This window comes from Thalassophryne amazonica, chromosome 2, assembly GCF_902500255.1.
Source record: "Thalassophryne amazonica chromosome 2, fThaAma1.1, whole genome shotgun sequence".
Taxonomy (NCBI): domain Eukaryota; kingdom Metazoa; phylum Chordata; class Actinopteri; order Batrachoidiformes; family Batrachoididae; genus Thalassophryne; species Thalassophryne amazonica.
Window position 1 is genome coordinate 103232728 of NC_047104.1, and position 15338 is coordinate 103248065.

Here is a 15338-nt window from a genome sequence, read left to right on the forward strand (position 1 = left end):
AAACCAGCACGAAGTGACAGTAAGCTAACAGACGACCTCAAATATGCACATTGTAGAAACAAATCATTTATAAGCTTGGGCGTCCAATAAATCAAATTGTCCTCACTGGAGGAACGTCTCTGTCAACTACAGTCTTCAGAATCTCCATCCATTCTGTCAGGTTCTGTCGGTTGATAAGTTCCAGGGGGAGGCTGTACTGCAGAAACATGGAGACATTAAATGACTGCAATGTAGCAATGGTGGTAACAACGTGGATGTGTTCAACTGAAACATGAGTCGATACAAACCATACAATAGTTCACCGTGTATTGGTTGTACTCAGTGCTGATTGTGCCATTACCAATTTTTAACTTTGCCAAACTGAAACTCCTTTTGGTTCGTAGCACTTTTCAAGTAGAACCAAACAACATCAACAATTAGGTTAAACTCAAACAGAAACAAAACACAAAAACTGGTTAGAGGGTGAGGTGCTATCACAATTTCTCCAAAAGAATAAAGTACACATAATAGACATTTCGGCATTACCTGGAACAAAGCATAGAGGATTTTGAAGATCTGCTTTTGCACTAAGACAGAGTCACTGGAAGGGTCAGGGAGCAGTTGGATAAAACGTTCTTTTATCATGGGCATGAAGATGTGCATAGCAGCTACTAGAGGTTGGCGTTCTTCTGGTTTTTTATACCTGTTTCAAAAGCATGTCTCATCAGCCACAAAAGCACAATACTCCAGATATGAAAAAAATACACTTAAAATTAAGTACTTTGACTTACTCATAGTTCTTGACCAACTGGTACAGACACAACAAGATGCCCAGCCAACCTGCACTGTTGTCTGATTGCAGATACAAGCCAATTTTATCCACAATGGCTGTCCACTTGCTGGGGTAATCGTGTTTGATCATGTGATGGATACATGTTGTTAGCTGAACCCTGAAAAGTTCATAAATGCACTTTTAGACTACAGAAGGAGTGCATCAGTTCAATACAGGCCCTAAGGCCTGGGAAAAGAAAGATATTTCACTTCTTTGGTTCTTTGTGACTCAACCAAGCAAATGGGACATGTGGTTGTTACCTGATGCGTTCAGGAGAGTGAATGATGGCCTCTACAATGTTGTCTCGAATAAACTGCCTATCCTCATCAGGAATGCTATTGACTGAAATTTCTGTGCATGTGGCGTCTCCCTGACTCCAGTGCTGGGTTATCATGTTCTTCAGGTAAATCACACCTGGGGGGAGGCACACAAACTAATATGAAATAATTTTTAAAATAAATGAATAATAAAAACATCAACTTGTTGAAATATTGATAGACAAGTACACACTGCTTCTAAACATGCACCAGTGATGCGCAGGTAAAAACAATAATTCAAAACTTTTAAAATAGATCTGTAGTTCAGTAGGCTGGGCTAAACGGTGTCAGGGATTTCACACATCCACTTTGGTTTGTGGCTCACAAGGAAAACCATCTTAGGGAGTGGAGTGAAGGCCAAGAAGCATACAGTATCTCATACAACTGACAAATGTCTTGAACACCGCCGAGACAATAATAATCCAGTTGAGTGTATAAGCACCATGGACAGCATTTGTGGGTGGGTGTGTGTGTGGGGGGAGGAAAAAACAAACACCTAATACATTACCCAACACAACAAAACCAAACCAGTGTACCTCTACAGTATTATAGGCCAACAAGAACCCCCAACAGGCCAGAAATATTTTCTTAACAATGCCAATATAAAATATTGCCAAATATTCGACTTGGATGGCAGTAATCATTTTGGCTCATCTACAGCACTTAGATTCTGGGTTTCCCCTCACATAATGTTCTGTGAAGCAACTTACTTTTTGAAGTGATGTGACAGTGCACTAAATGGCTTATTATATTTTTGATAATTGCTTGCAAAATAACACGTTAGTTTAATGAATTACAGCACCGTTAAATGGACTGCATTTATATAGCGCTTTTCCATCTGCATCAGACGCTCAAAGCGCTTTACAAGAATGCTTCACATTCACCCAGATGTGAGAATGCTGCCATACAAGATGCTCACTACACACTGGGAGCAACTCGGGGATTAAGCGCCTTGCCCGAGGGCCCTTAGCGAGTTTCCGGTCAGGCTGGGATTTGAACCGAGGATCCTCTGGTCTCAAGCCCAATGCTTAACCATTATACCATCACCTCCCTGATAATGCCTTTATTTTAAAAATCTAAATGAATCGCACTTTGAGCCTTTCTGTTTTGATGTCAGTGACTTGGTGTGTAAATAAAGTGTTTGAGAGTAATAACTGGTTTGGTGGTGCGTGCCTTTGGAACTTTTTTTTTTGCATCATTTCAACAGCACCGGACCAGTATTTTTGTTTTGTTGTTTTTTTGTTTTGTGTAAATGGCACCATGGTAAAACAAGGCTATCAGCATATCCACGGCGCCCCATTTAGCGCAATGTTGTTCTTGCTCCGTTGTGAGCAATAAAAGCCTCATTAACGTTTCCTCCTGCTCAGCGGCACACGTAGGTGAAATATAGTAGCGTTCAGAATAATAGTGCTATGTGACTAAAAAGATTCATCCAGGTTTTGACTATATATTTCTTATTGTTACATGGGAAACAAGGTACCAGTAGATTTAGTAGATTCTCACAAATCCAACAAGACCAAGCATTCATGATATACACACTCTTAAGGCTATGAAATTGGGCTATTAGAAAAAAAAGTAGAAAAGGGGGTGTTCACAATAATAGTACTGTGGCATTCAGTCAGTGAGTTCGTCAATTTTGTGGAACAAACAGGTGTGAATCAGGTGTCCCCTATTTAAGGATGAAGCCAGCACCTGTTGAACATGCTTTTCTCTTTGAAAGCCTGAGGAAAATGGGACGTTCAAGACATTGTTCAGAAGAACAGCGTAGTTTGATTAAAAAGTTGACTGGAGAGGGGAAAACTTATACACAGGTGCAAAAAAAAAATCATAGGCTGTTCATCTACAATGATCTCCAATGCTTTAAAATGAGAAAAAAAAAAAAAAACAGAAGCGTGGAAGAAAATGGAAAACAACCATCAAAATGGATAGATGAATAACCAGAATGGCAAAGGCTCACCCATTGATCAGCTCCAGGATGATCAAAGACAGCCTGGAGTTACCTGTACGTGCTGTGACAATTAGAAGACGCCTGTGTGAAGCTAATTTATTTGCAAGAATCCCCTGCAAAGTCCCTCTGTTAAATAAAAGACATGTGCAGAAGAGGTTACAATTTGCCAAAGAACACATCAACTGGCCTAAAGAGAAATGGAGGAATATTTTGTGGACTGATGAGAGTAAAATTGTTATTTTTGGGTCCAAGGGCCACAGACAGTTTGTGAGACGACCCCCAAACTCTGAATTCAAGCCACAGTTCACAGTGAAGACAGTGAAGCATGGTGGTGCAAGCATCATGATATGGACATGTTTCTCCTACTATGGTGTTGGGCCTATATATCGCATACCAGGTATCATGGATCAGTTTGGATATGTCAAAATACTTGAAAGTCATGTTGCCTTGTGCTGAAGAGGACATGCCCTTGAAATGAGTGTTTCAACAAGACAATGACCCCAAGCACACTAGAAAACGAGCAAAATCTTGGTTCCAAACCAACAAAATTGATGCCTCGCAGATGTGAGAAAATCATGAAAAACTATGGTTATACAACTAAATACTAGTTTAGTGATCCACAAGTTTGCTAAAAAAGCAGTTTGAACTTAATAGTTTTGAGATTGTAGCGTCAACAGCAAATGCTACTATTACCGTGAACACCCCCCTTTTTTCTACGTTTTTTTTTTTAACTAATAGCCCAATTTCATAGCCTTAAGAGTGTGCATATCATGAATGCTTGGTCTTGTTGGATTTGTGAGAATCTACTGGTACCTTGTTTCCCATGTAACAATAAGAAATATACTCAAAACCTGGATTAATCTTTTTAGTCACATAGCACTACTATTATTCTGAACACTACTGTACATGTTAAATACTTTTCATACCAAAGTAACTTGCTTTAATAACTTAGTTAAATTGCAAATGTGGCAGCTTTTTGCGGAAAGGCACGTTTTCTGGTTAAACTGATTAAGCTTAAATGATTGTTTATTAACAGCCACACAGACATCTTACTTTAAAATTGTTTAAAATGGTTGCTTGATGATGTTTTTCATCCAGATTTTAGTGTTCAATAGCCAGACTAAAAAAAATAAATAAAATGGTGTAGGATCTACTAAGCTATTTATTAAAGGGGTCATATTGTGCCAAATCATTGCTTCTGTCTTTTACATTTTCATGTTTGATATTTAATGTTCAACATCTCCAAAGACCCACACTTCTAAGTGTTTCACAGGCATTCTATTTAAGCAGAAGTATGACTGACACAGCTTGGGTGTGTGACATATGTAACAGAAATAACCCCACCTCCTCAGATATTCTAATTTTGCCTCAGGTTATTGTAAGCCCCTCCAAACACACACACACACTTTGACTATAGACGAGTTATTTAATTACCCTCTCAACAAACAATGTAAGCATCATCTTTTTAAATAAGAATTTTAAGTCATATTCCCAGGTCTATTTTGTTGTTTTTTGTTGTTGTTTTTTTTATTATGATCAAAGCTAAATTTCTGTTCCCTAGTATTGTTCATACTGCAATTTAATATAACAAGTATTTTCATTCTGGACCAATCCAATCTATAAGAAATATAATCAATTCTTATTTTGGTTCTGAATAGGCACCATAAGCTATATACAGACACACAGAAACACAAACGTTTCTAAGAGGAGGTCCTCCGACAACCCAGCCCACCCACACAGTGAATTCCTAACTGCTTCCTAATCTATCTACTCAAGGTAAAACCAATAAGTGAGTACATCTAGGTCAAATCTTACTTCACATCATGGTGCATGAAAACATTCAACATGCTTTAGACAGACAGTCATTCACAACGTGTTCAATGTTCATGCTCTTACTGCCATGACAATGAAAATTAGGTTAATCGTGCAGCACTTTCTGTATCACGAAAGATGGATTTGTTCAACCTTGTTTGACCACCGGAAGAGAAGATAACGGGAACGTCCAATGTGCTTACATGACGCTGCCTGGTGAAAAATGGTGTAAAAAGATTGAAACATTGATGCTAGAAGCACTTAAATGAGTTGTGAGCAGAGCGGTTGCCATCTGAGTGGATACAGACAATTCTGGACAACTGCTGAAGCACAAACGAGGCTACAACAGTAATGGCACCACACAGTTCTGAGAACTGACGAAGGTGAAAAACAAAGATTTTGGGGACAGTTCTGAACAATTTGACCAGTAAAATAAAGCACTGAAAAAACTGTATTATGGAACACACAATTATGGAAGACAAGATGGCATCATTACAGAAATTCCACATTAATGTGTAGGTCTTAGATCCATGTGTACACTTCTGACCACAGCCATTCACACCCCTATGTTTTTTATATCTATCTAATATCTTTTTATATCTATTAATCTATCTTCCAGACACAGTGCAAAGTTTGGTTTTGTTCCAGTTTTGTTTTGATACGTTGTGACTGTGCTGTGTTGCTGAAATAAATTTCATTCATTCATTCATTCAATATAGATAGATAGATAGAATGTTAAAATTATTCTGTACTGAATTACTTGTTGGTGCACTGCCCGATACATGTCAAGAAGACAACTGTTTGTTTTGTCAATAATAAAAAGGAGGAGCAGCCATTAATACTCCTTTATGCAGAAGTGTCTACTGAACGCACACACAGAGGACAACTAAAACTCAGCACCGTTTACACAGTATAGCAGTACTGACAAATGCAATTTTCAAACATTGTGGATGATTTTTTTTTTCCCCCATTTGGCTTGTGAATGTTGTACATTTGACCTTTGAAACCTTTTATGAGGCTTGACTCCAAGAACACAAAATCTATGAAAATAAGAAAATAAGTGACATTCTCTACAAAGATTTTGTTGTAGCAGGCTCCCTTAACAAAATTATTGTCACCACTGATTCAGTAGAGCAGGCACATGTAGTTGGCCTCAACGCTCTGTGACACGCGCATGCACATTTATTTGATCAGCATACACATTGATGCTGAACCAAACCTGGGAACAATGAAATCATGCATCTAACAGAATGTCAGTCTTGCTCCGTTTCACATGCGTGAAGCAATAACAAACAGCGAGTGTTCAGCACTAACATGGTGACAGTTTTGAAAACTGCATTGTCAAAAGTGTTGATGCACTCTTCTCTTAAAATATGTGCCAAGTTTGTTTTGGCAGTGCATGTGATATACCGTTCTTATAGGCCAATGAGGCAGCACTTTCACAAAAAAAGAAAAAAAAAAAGTTTTATCATCATTGTGGCTGTTTAACTTCTGCTTCCTGAGACAGTACACGTGCATAGTCAGAGACGAGGAGTCGAAAGCACTGCACCCCCCCCCCCCCCCCCAAGTAAAGGTCCACCTCTGAAGTCTTTTTAAAGACATTCATACAATGATAACAGGTATTATTATTATAAGTTGTGTTTTTGGTTGGAAGTTGCGGATTGGCCTGGCCCCACTGCAAATAAAAACCCCAGAGGAAACATTGACTTACGTAAATACATTGGGGGAAATAAGTATTTGATCCACTGTCAATTTTGCAGATTTTCCCACCTACAAAGAATGGAGAGGTCTGTAATTTTTATCATAGGTACACTTCAACTGTGAGACAGAATCTTAAAAAAAATATATATATATATATATATCCAGAAAATCACACTGTATGATTTTTAAATAATTAATTTGCATTTTATTCCATGAAATAAGTATTTGACCCCCTACCAACCAGCCAGAATTCTGGCTCTCACAGACCTGTTAATTTTTCTTTAAGAAGCCCTCCCATTCTGCGCTCTTTATCTGTATTAATTGCACCTGTTTGAACTTGATACCTGTATAAAAGACACCTGTCCACACTCCAACCTATCCACTATGGCCAAGACCAAAGAGCTGTCTAAGGACACCAGGGACAAAACTGTAGACCTGCACAAGGCTGGGATGGGCTACAGGACAACAGGCAAGCAGCTTGGTAGAAGACAACAACTGTTAGGATTATTTATTAGAAAGTGGAAGAAACACAAGATGACTGTCAATCTCCCTCGGTCTGGGATTCCATGCAAGATCTCACTTTGTGGGATAAGGATGATTCTGAGAAAGCTCAGAACTACACAAGAGGACCTGGTCAATGACATGAAGAGAGCTGGGACCACAGTCACAAAGATTACATTAGTAACATGATGCTGTCAAGGTTTAAAATCCCGCAGGGCAGCAAGGTCCCCCTGCTCAAGCCAGCACATGTCCAGGGCCGTTTGAAGTTTTCCAGTGACCATCTAGATGATCCAGAGGAGGCATAGGAGAAGGTCATGTGGTCAGATGAGAACAAAATAGAGCTTTTTGGAATCAACTCCACTTGCTGTGTTTAGAGGATGAGTACAACCCCAAGAAAACTGTCCCAACTCTTAAGCATGGGGGTGGAAACATCATACTCTGGGGGTGCTCTTCTGCAAAAGAGACAGGCGACTGCACCGTATTGAAGAGAGGATGGATGAGGTCATGTATTGCGAGATTTTGGCAAACAACCTCCTTCCCTCTGTAAGAGCACTGAAGATGCGTCGTGGCTGGGTCTTCCAGCATGACAATTTACCCCAAACACACTGCCAGGGCAACTATGGAGTGGCTCCGTAAGAAGCATTTCAAGGTCCTGGAGTGGCCGAGCCAGTCTCCAGACTGGAACTCAATAGAAAATCTTTGGAGGGAGCTGAAACTCCTAACCTAAAAAATCTGGAGAAGATCTGTATGGAGGAGTGGACCAAAATCCCTGTTGCAGTGTGTGAAAACTTGGTCAACAACTACTGGAAACGTCTGACCTCTGTAATGGCAAACAAATGTTTCTGTACCAAATGTTAAGGTCTGTTTTGCTAGGGGATCAAATACTTATTTCATGCAATAAAATGCAAATTAATTATTTAAAAATCATACAATGTGATTTTCTGGATTTTTTTTAAGATTCTGTCTCTCACAGTTGAAGTGTACCTACGATAAAAAATACAGACCTCTCCATTCTTTGTAGGTGGAAAAACCTACAAAATTGACAGTGGATCAAATACTTATTTCCCCCTAATGTAACAAGACTTTATTTCATGATTGATTCACTGTTTGTGTGTGTGCTACGACATGTTCACCAACCTTATGGCCTAACTACTCAATTTCACTCACCTGCTTGCCTGACAGGCAAGTCGAGCTGTTCAGACATGGTGACACGCAGCAAAGTGGACACAAAGTTTACCTGGCTATGACCCTGTAAACAAATTGAAAACAGTTGCACATAAACAGTAATAGCACTAGAACATGACTAATTGAAATCTATTTCTGGTTATTACCACCACCAAGCTAGACAAGGGCAGATGTAATGCAATATAGCGCTGTACTTGGTCAAAGTCTTTTGCTTTGTGGCAGGTCTGCATATTGAAGAAGCCCATTCCGTTCTACCACCGCCCCCCAAAGACAATGACAATAAAGATTATTCTATTCTATTAGAGATATAGACCAAATTCTAAAATTTGGGATTTCCCATACGTTTGGTAAAGGAGCATGTGTTAATTTCTCAAACTGGGCAATTTGATGTGGAATAACTAATATACACAATGCACAGTCATAATAAAAATAAAATGTTTGCTTTTCAGTTAGTGTTGCAGGAATAAACCTGCACAGTGCAAAAATGAGCCAACAAAAAATCAATAATTTGCATCTTTTTTATATATATATATATATATATATACCAAAACTGAGGCCATTTTAATTTTTGACCCTTGTACAAACTGAAATTGACCTTTGTCTCCATTTTTGCTGGGTTTCCCCCCCCCCCATAATTCCAAAACAATGTAAGCATCATCTTTAGAGCATTTTTTATAGCTATCAGACAAATAATGTGTTTAATATGACTGGAGCACTTTTAAATTTTGACACCTGTGTAATTCTTCATTAACCTCTACCTGGCTATAGCCACAACCCTGGGATGGCTCTCATACATTTTTGAGTAGGCTATGGTATAATGAGCCTGGCCTGCAAGTGTCATTTAGTGCTCTTAAGTGGTACCAAAAACTGCTTGGCTGAAGCACTATATGGATTTAGGACCATAAATGTCTGCTGTGAGAAGACAACAAATCGGGCAAACTCAGTTATCAACAAAGGTCTGCAGAGCAACCGCATGTCCAAAGAAAGGAATTATGTCCAAAGATACACTGATTAAGAGTCAAAAACTGTATCAGGTGTCTGATATCTGCCACTTTCTACTGAAAGCTGCTAATGCGGACAGCAACGGGGGCTTGAGTGACTGCAGTTGGCATTTTGAACATGTTTAGAATATGCTCTGTGACTAATTTTCACCCTCACCAACACCCATCTTCTCGCTGATAGCCAAGCGAATGTGGCTAAAATGGTCCCATCTATACAACCTAATGAGAGTCTGCGTACAAATTAGTGCGTAAGGAAGAATTACATTTTAAAAATGTTCACACTTCAGAGAATATAATTTATATTTTATTTGTCAATATTTATTTATTTAATTCATCTGCATTTAGGTATTTGTGGATGGGTCGCAATCGTATCTCTACTGCATAATGATTTTGTGTGCATGTTTATTCTTGCGCGCAATTCATGCACTGTAGTGAGTGAATGGCAAAGAGGTCATATCCACAACCCAAGGCAGTTCTGTACTGTGGTGGATGCAGTGAGTCTGAGGATGAGAACATACTCCCAGACCCAACCTCATCATCAGTTTGAGGTCATATCCAGCCTTTATTATCATTTTTACAAAGTTCTAGTTCTGTTGAATTGGAATCAGTTTTTCAGAACCAATGGAATATCATCATGTTCTCTGTAAGTCAACTTCCTCCGTCAGTCAGAGGGGAGGGATGAAATTCCCAATGGATATGCAGATGCCTGGCTTTGTGCAAGGCAGGAATCATCCTGCTATTACAATATGGCTGACAGATTTTGGACAAACTGCATGACTCTTCTCCAACTCCGACACCCGTCATGAATCATCACACCAACAATAAGTCTCAGCATTTCCAGTGTCAAACTAACCAGCTCCTACTGATGCACTGATCAGCTCACAGTAACATGGCTGAAAGTTCTTTTAGACTCTACTGAGTGCCACTGTTGTTGGGATGTGCAAACTGTGCATTTTCTAAATTTCACCATAACGTGGTAGCAACAGAATAAATCTTTATCCATGTACTCAAAGTGTGGTCCGAGTGACCCAGGTCACTGTGTAATTCAACAGGTGGAAAACTAGAGGTATAAACAAACACTACCCGAAACGAAACTGCTTCAGATTCAGTTAGCATTTTAAACTTGCCTGCAACTACACCACCGTCGAGACATTACAAGCCTCGAAATAATTTTGGAGACAACAAATAACTATGAAGGAGGTTTAACTATGCAACAAAGAGGTTTGCCAGTGACACGTGAACAGCAGTAGCTCTTCTCTACGCAAACTTAGCTATTGAGTCAACAGTTAGCTGCTCAACCACCACATCTTATTTGACGATCATGTTTCATGCTTTGGGCGTTTAGCCCGCTGAGTAACTCCGCTGTGAAGTGTGAAAAATTAATCAAAACTCTGAGAGCTAATGTTAGCGTTTCCCCCTTAGCAACACTATGTTCGGCATTAGCGACTAGCTCAACGCGGAGCTAACGCTGACATTTCGTGTTACAAAAAAAAAAAAATGCTACTGACCAGGTCACACGAGTTGCCGTAGGAGCAAAAAACATAATCATTCGAGAAAGACCATGAATCACTTCTTCTGTCACCGTAACAAATGGCTGTCATGATCGCACCATCTTGATGTTGTGAGCGAATGAGGCCCGATGCGAGCCCGCGCCACAACTACCATCACGACTAGCAGCTAAAACTCTCACCTCGTTTAGACGTCTCTCAGCCGCCTCACGCAAGTGAGGGTCCATTGTCCCCCGAAGGGCCTCGACTAAAGTTTCGGGATCCATCGCCAAAACTATGTTTACGGCTTGGATTTAAATATTTCAGAGGTCTAGGAATTCCCAGTCACTGCGCACATGGACACACAACTCTCCGGTTACCCGGCGCGAAAGGAAGCAGTGAATGAAATACCCGGATAAGTCAACGCCAAAACTGCAACACGAATATCCGGTTAAGACCGCAGAATTATGGGATTTGTAGTTTTACGTTGTTTTTTCCTCCTCCTTCTTCTTCTTCTTCTTCTTCTTCTTCTTCTTCTTCTTCTTCTTCTTCTTCTTCTTCTTCTTTTGCTTCTTCTTCGTTCTGATTATACACATCAGCATCAACATCTGCACACATAACTACGGTACAGTTGTATGTAAAAGTTTGGGCACCCCTGATGATTTCTGTGATTTTCCTTTATAAATCATTGGTTGTTTGGATCAGCAATTTCATTTAAAAATATCATATAGCAGACAAACACTGTGATATTTGAGACATGAAATGAAGTTTATAGAATTTACAGAAAGTGTGCAATAATTCTTTAAACAAAATTAGGCAGGTGCATAAATTTGGGCACCCCAACAGAAGAAAATACATCAATATTTAGTAGATCCTGCTTGGTTTCCGAGCATGGACAGCCCACTTAAAATCACACGACAGATTTTCAATAATATTCAGGTCTGGTGACTGAGATGACCATTCCAGAACATTGGAGTTGTTCCTCTGCATGAATGCCTTTAGTAGATTTTGAGCAGTGTTTAGGGTCATTGTCTTGTTGAAAGATCCAGCCCTGGCGCAACTTCAACTTTGCCACTGATTGTTCTCAAAAATCAGCTGATATTGACTGGAATCCATATGACCCCCCAATATCTGCACTGGCCACACAGCCCCACAGCATGATGGAACCACCTCCAAATTAGGTAGGTAGCAAGTGTTTTTCTTGGAATGCTGTGTTCTTTTTCAGTAGAAGCAAGACTGAGTACATGTGTGTGAATGAGAGGGAGCCCAGTGGAATAGTGCAGTTACAAGGAGTAGAAGTGGTGAAAGTAGATGAGTTTAAATATTTGGGGTCAACTGTTCAAAGTAATGGAGAGTGTGGTAGAGAGGTGAAGAAAAGAGTGCAGGCAGGGTGGAGTGGGTGGAGAAAGGTGGCAGGAGTGATTTGTGACCAAAGAATATCAGCAAGAGTGAAGGGGAAAATTTACAAAACAGTAGTGAGACCAGCTATGTTGTATGGTTTAGAGACAATGGCACTAACAAAAAGACAGGAGGCAGAGCTGGAGGTGGCAGAGCTGAAGATGTTGAGATTCTCTTTGGGAGTGACAAGAATGGACAAGATTAGGAATGAACATATCAGAGGGACAGCTCAGGTGGGACAGTTTGGAGACAAAGTTAGAGAGGCGAGATTGAGATGGTTTGGACATGTGCAGAGGAGGGACCCAGAGTATATAGGGAGAAGGATGCTGAGGATGGAGCCACCAGGCAGGAGGAGAAGAGGGAGACCAAAGAGGAGGTTCATGGATGTGCTGAGAGAGGACATGCAGGTGGTTGGTGTGACAGAGGAAGATACAGAGGACAGGGTGAGATGGAAACGATTGATCTGCTGTGGCGACCCCTAACGGGAACAGCCGAAAGACAAAGAAGAAGAAGAAGAAGCATACCGCCCCTTGTTATGTCCAAATAACTAAATGTTAGTTTCATCAGTCCAGAGCACCTTATTCCAAAATGAAACTGGCTTGTCCAAATTGCTTTAGCTTACCTCCAGCGACTCTGTTTGTGGTGTGTACACATTGCATTGCAGCATCTCCTTGTGCAAAGTGCGCTGTATAGTTGAACGATGCACAGAGGCACAGAGACACTATCTGCAGCAAGATCATGTTGTAGGTCTTTGGAGCATGTCTATCGGTTGACTATGATTGTTCTCACCATGCTTCGCTTCAGCTTATCTGAGAATTTTCTTGGCCTGCCTCTTCGAGCCTTAACTAGTACTGTGCCTGTGGTCTTCCATTTCCTCACTATGTTTCTCACAGTGGAAACTGGCATGTTCTGAGATAGCTTTTCTGTATCCTTCCCCTAAACCATGTGTGATCGTAGGACCTTTGTGGCCGGGAAGGCGGTGGGATTGAACCCCGGATGGCTCGCACTAAAGACCATTCCTCTACCAGGTCAGCCAAAGGGGAATTCCCCGTTAGCCAAGCTAGCAGGAACGTCATTTCAATCAGGACCCAGAACATTCATCCTACTACATATCTCCCCACCATTTTTGACTTTGTCCCAAAGTCACAGATGCATTTAAGCATGTTCTGTGACTAGCCACATCCTGCCGACAATGCCAATTGTGACCGTAGGACCTTTGTGGCCAGGACGGCAGTGGGATCGAACCCCGGACAGCTTGCACTAAAGACAATTCCTCTACCAGGTCAGCCAAAGGGGAATTCCCTGTTAGCCAAGCTAGCGGGAACGTCCTTTCAATCAGGATCCAGGACCTTCATCGTGCTACACATGATGTTGATCAATCTTTGTTTTCAGGTCATTTGAGAGTTGTTTAGAGGCTCCCATGTTGCCACTCATTAGAAGAGATGCAAAGTGGGGACCACCTTAAATATCCTTTCTCATGATTGGATTCACCTGTGTAAGGAGTTCAAGGGTCAATGATCTTACAAAACCAATTTCGTGTTCTAATAATTCGTGTTAAATGTATTCAAATCAATAAAATGACAACGGTGCCCAAATTTATGCACCTGCCCAATTTTGTTTAAATAATTATTGCACACTTTCTGTAAATACTAGAAAATCCATTTCAGTTCTCAAATATCAGTGTGTTCATCTGCTATATGATATGATATCTGTTATGTGTCGGACGCGGTCGGAACACCGACCCAGCGTTTGAAGGACCCAGCATAAAATAAGCAGAGCACGGTTCAAAGGATAACAGAATTTAATAAACATAACAGTGTGTGATATTAAACAACTAAACAGTCCGCGGTCTGGTGAGGTGAAAACACGGCGCACTCTCAGCAGCGCAAACGGTCCGGAGCCACAGCAGTTCGGACCCAGGGACCCCGCCGACACCCCCCAGGTGGCCGCGACAAACCGAGTCTGTGAAGAAAGAAAACATGAGGTGAGTCCAACTCCACACAGAGAGACACAAGTCAAAGGTGCACGCAATCAGCAAACACTTCCTGGCTTAAATCTATACATCAGCTTCTTACCCTGCAGGCACGGAACAACTCAGTTCAAATCTCCACTGCAGCAGAAGCTGATTAGACAATTAGCATAACGTGACAGCTCACCAACACAAGGTGTGAGGGACACCCAATCCACTGTCATTACTTCATAAAAGTCACCAAAACCAAATTACCTCAGGAAGTGTGCTGAAGAGCGTGAGACCTCACCCAATCCTCCTTCACAGACTGTGGCATCAAACCTGGAGCGGTCTCTGCGTCCGTGATGGTGAGATTGTTCTCCTGACGTCGATCTCACACATCTGCTCACAAGGTCGAGTCTCTGGCAATCACACACTGTGCATTCAAGGTTTAAATGCAGCAATCTCTGATTAAGACAAAATACACCACAGCTGTGAGTCCTGATGACCTGCACGTGATAACAAGCCTCAGGTGTTCAGGGTGAGGTCCTGATGCTCAGCCACTCAGTCCTGAATGCATACCACCTGGTGGGAGAAACAGAAAACAAAAACCAAGCCAGCCAAACACCCCAGCCCACAACAGTAGCCCACCCTCACGGGAAGCCTCCCGGCAACCACACGGACCTGGGCAAGGAAAAACAAAGCCCCCCTCCAGGGACCATGGCTGGAATGTTGGCTGGGAACAAAAAACACCTCCTGCAGCTTCAGCTCCTTGTGCTGACGATCCAGCTGGGAAAGGCCCGTCTCCAAGAGCTGTGCGTTACTGTGCTCTGATGACAGCTCCATCATCAGCTGCTCCACCTGCAATGTTAATTTCTTCATGCAGTCATTGATCATCTCAGTGTTGAGCCTCTCCAGCTCTTCCCTCAGCTGGATAACGCACGCTCCCAGCCGCCTCTTCACTGTCAACAGGGAACTCCATGCTGAGACCATCGCTCTCATTCTGGAGCCCATCCTTTCCCATCCTGAGCCTGTCTGCAGCAGACTGCTCCGCAGCTGACACTCCAGTGCAGAGACATCCTTTGTTGACTTGAATGGTCTTGCCCTCTGTTTCGTTTATCAAACCTGTTAGAGTCTCCACCTTTGCGTTCATTCCTGTCGACTCTTGCTTTAGTTCACTTTGCATAAGTTTGGCCAGGAGTTCTTAAACCTGTGCACTCAGCCTTCTT

At 41.4% G+C, this 15338-nt stretch overlaps 1 protein-coding gene across 1 annotated transcript in view; it reads right to left on the reverse strand.

Moving 5' to 3' along the window:
• The window catches only part of ipo7 (importin 7), a 67242-nt gene extending 56073 nt beyond the window's left edge, over positions 1 to 11169 (reverse strand). The window contains exons 1-6 of the mRNA XM_034190903.1: positions 10967 to 11169; positions 8258 to 8339; positions 1072 to 1225; positions 771 to 929; positions 526 to 682; positions 107 to 196 (exon numbers count right to left, since the gene is read on the reverse strand). Of these exons, the coding sequence (XP_034046794.1) occupies positions 107 to 196; positions 526 to 682; positions 771 to 929; positions 1072 to 1225; positions 8258 to 8339; positions 10967 to 11050 (726 nt within the window). The 5' untranslated portion in view covers positions 11051 to 11169. The remainder of the gene's footprint in view (positions 1 to 106; positions 197 to 525; positions 683 to 770; positions 930 to 1071; positions 1226 to 8257; positions 8340 to 10966) is intronic.
• Between the last annotated feature and the right edge of the window lie 4169 nt (positions 11170 to 15338).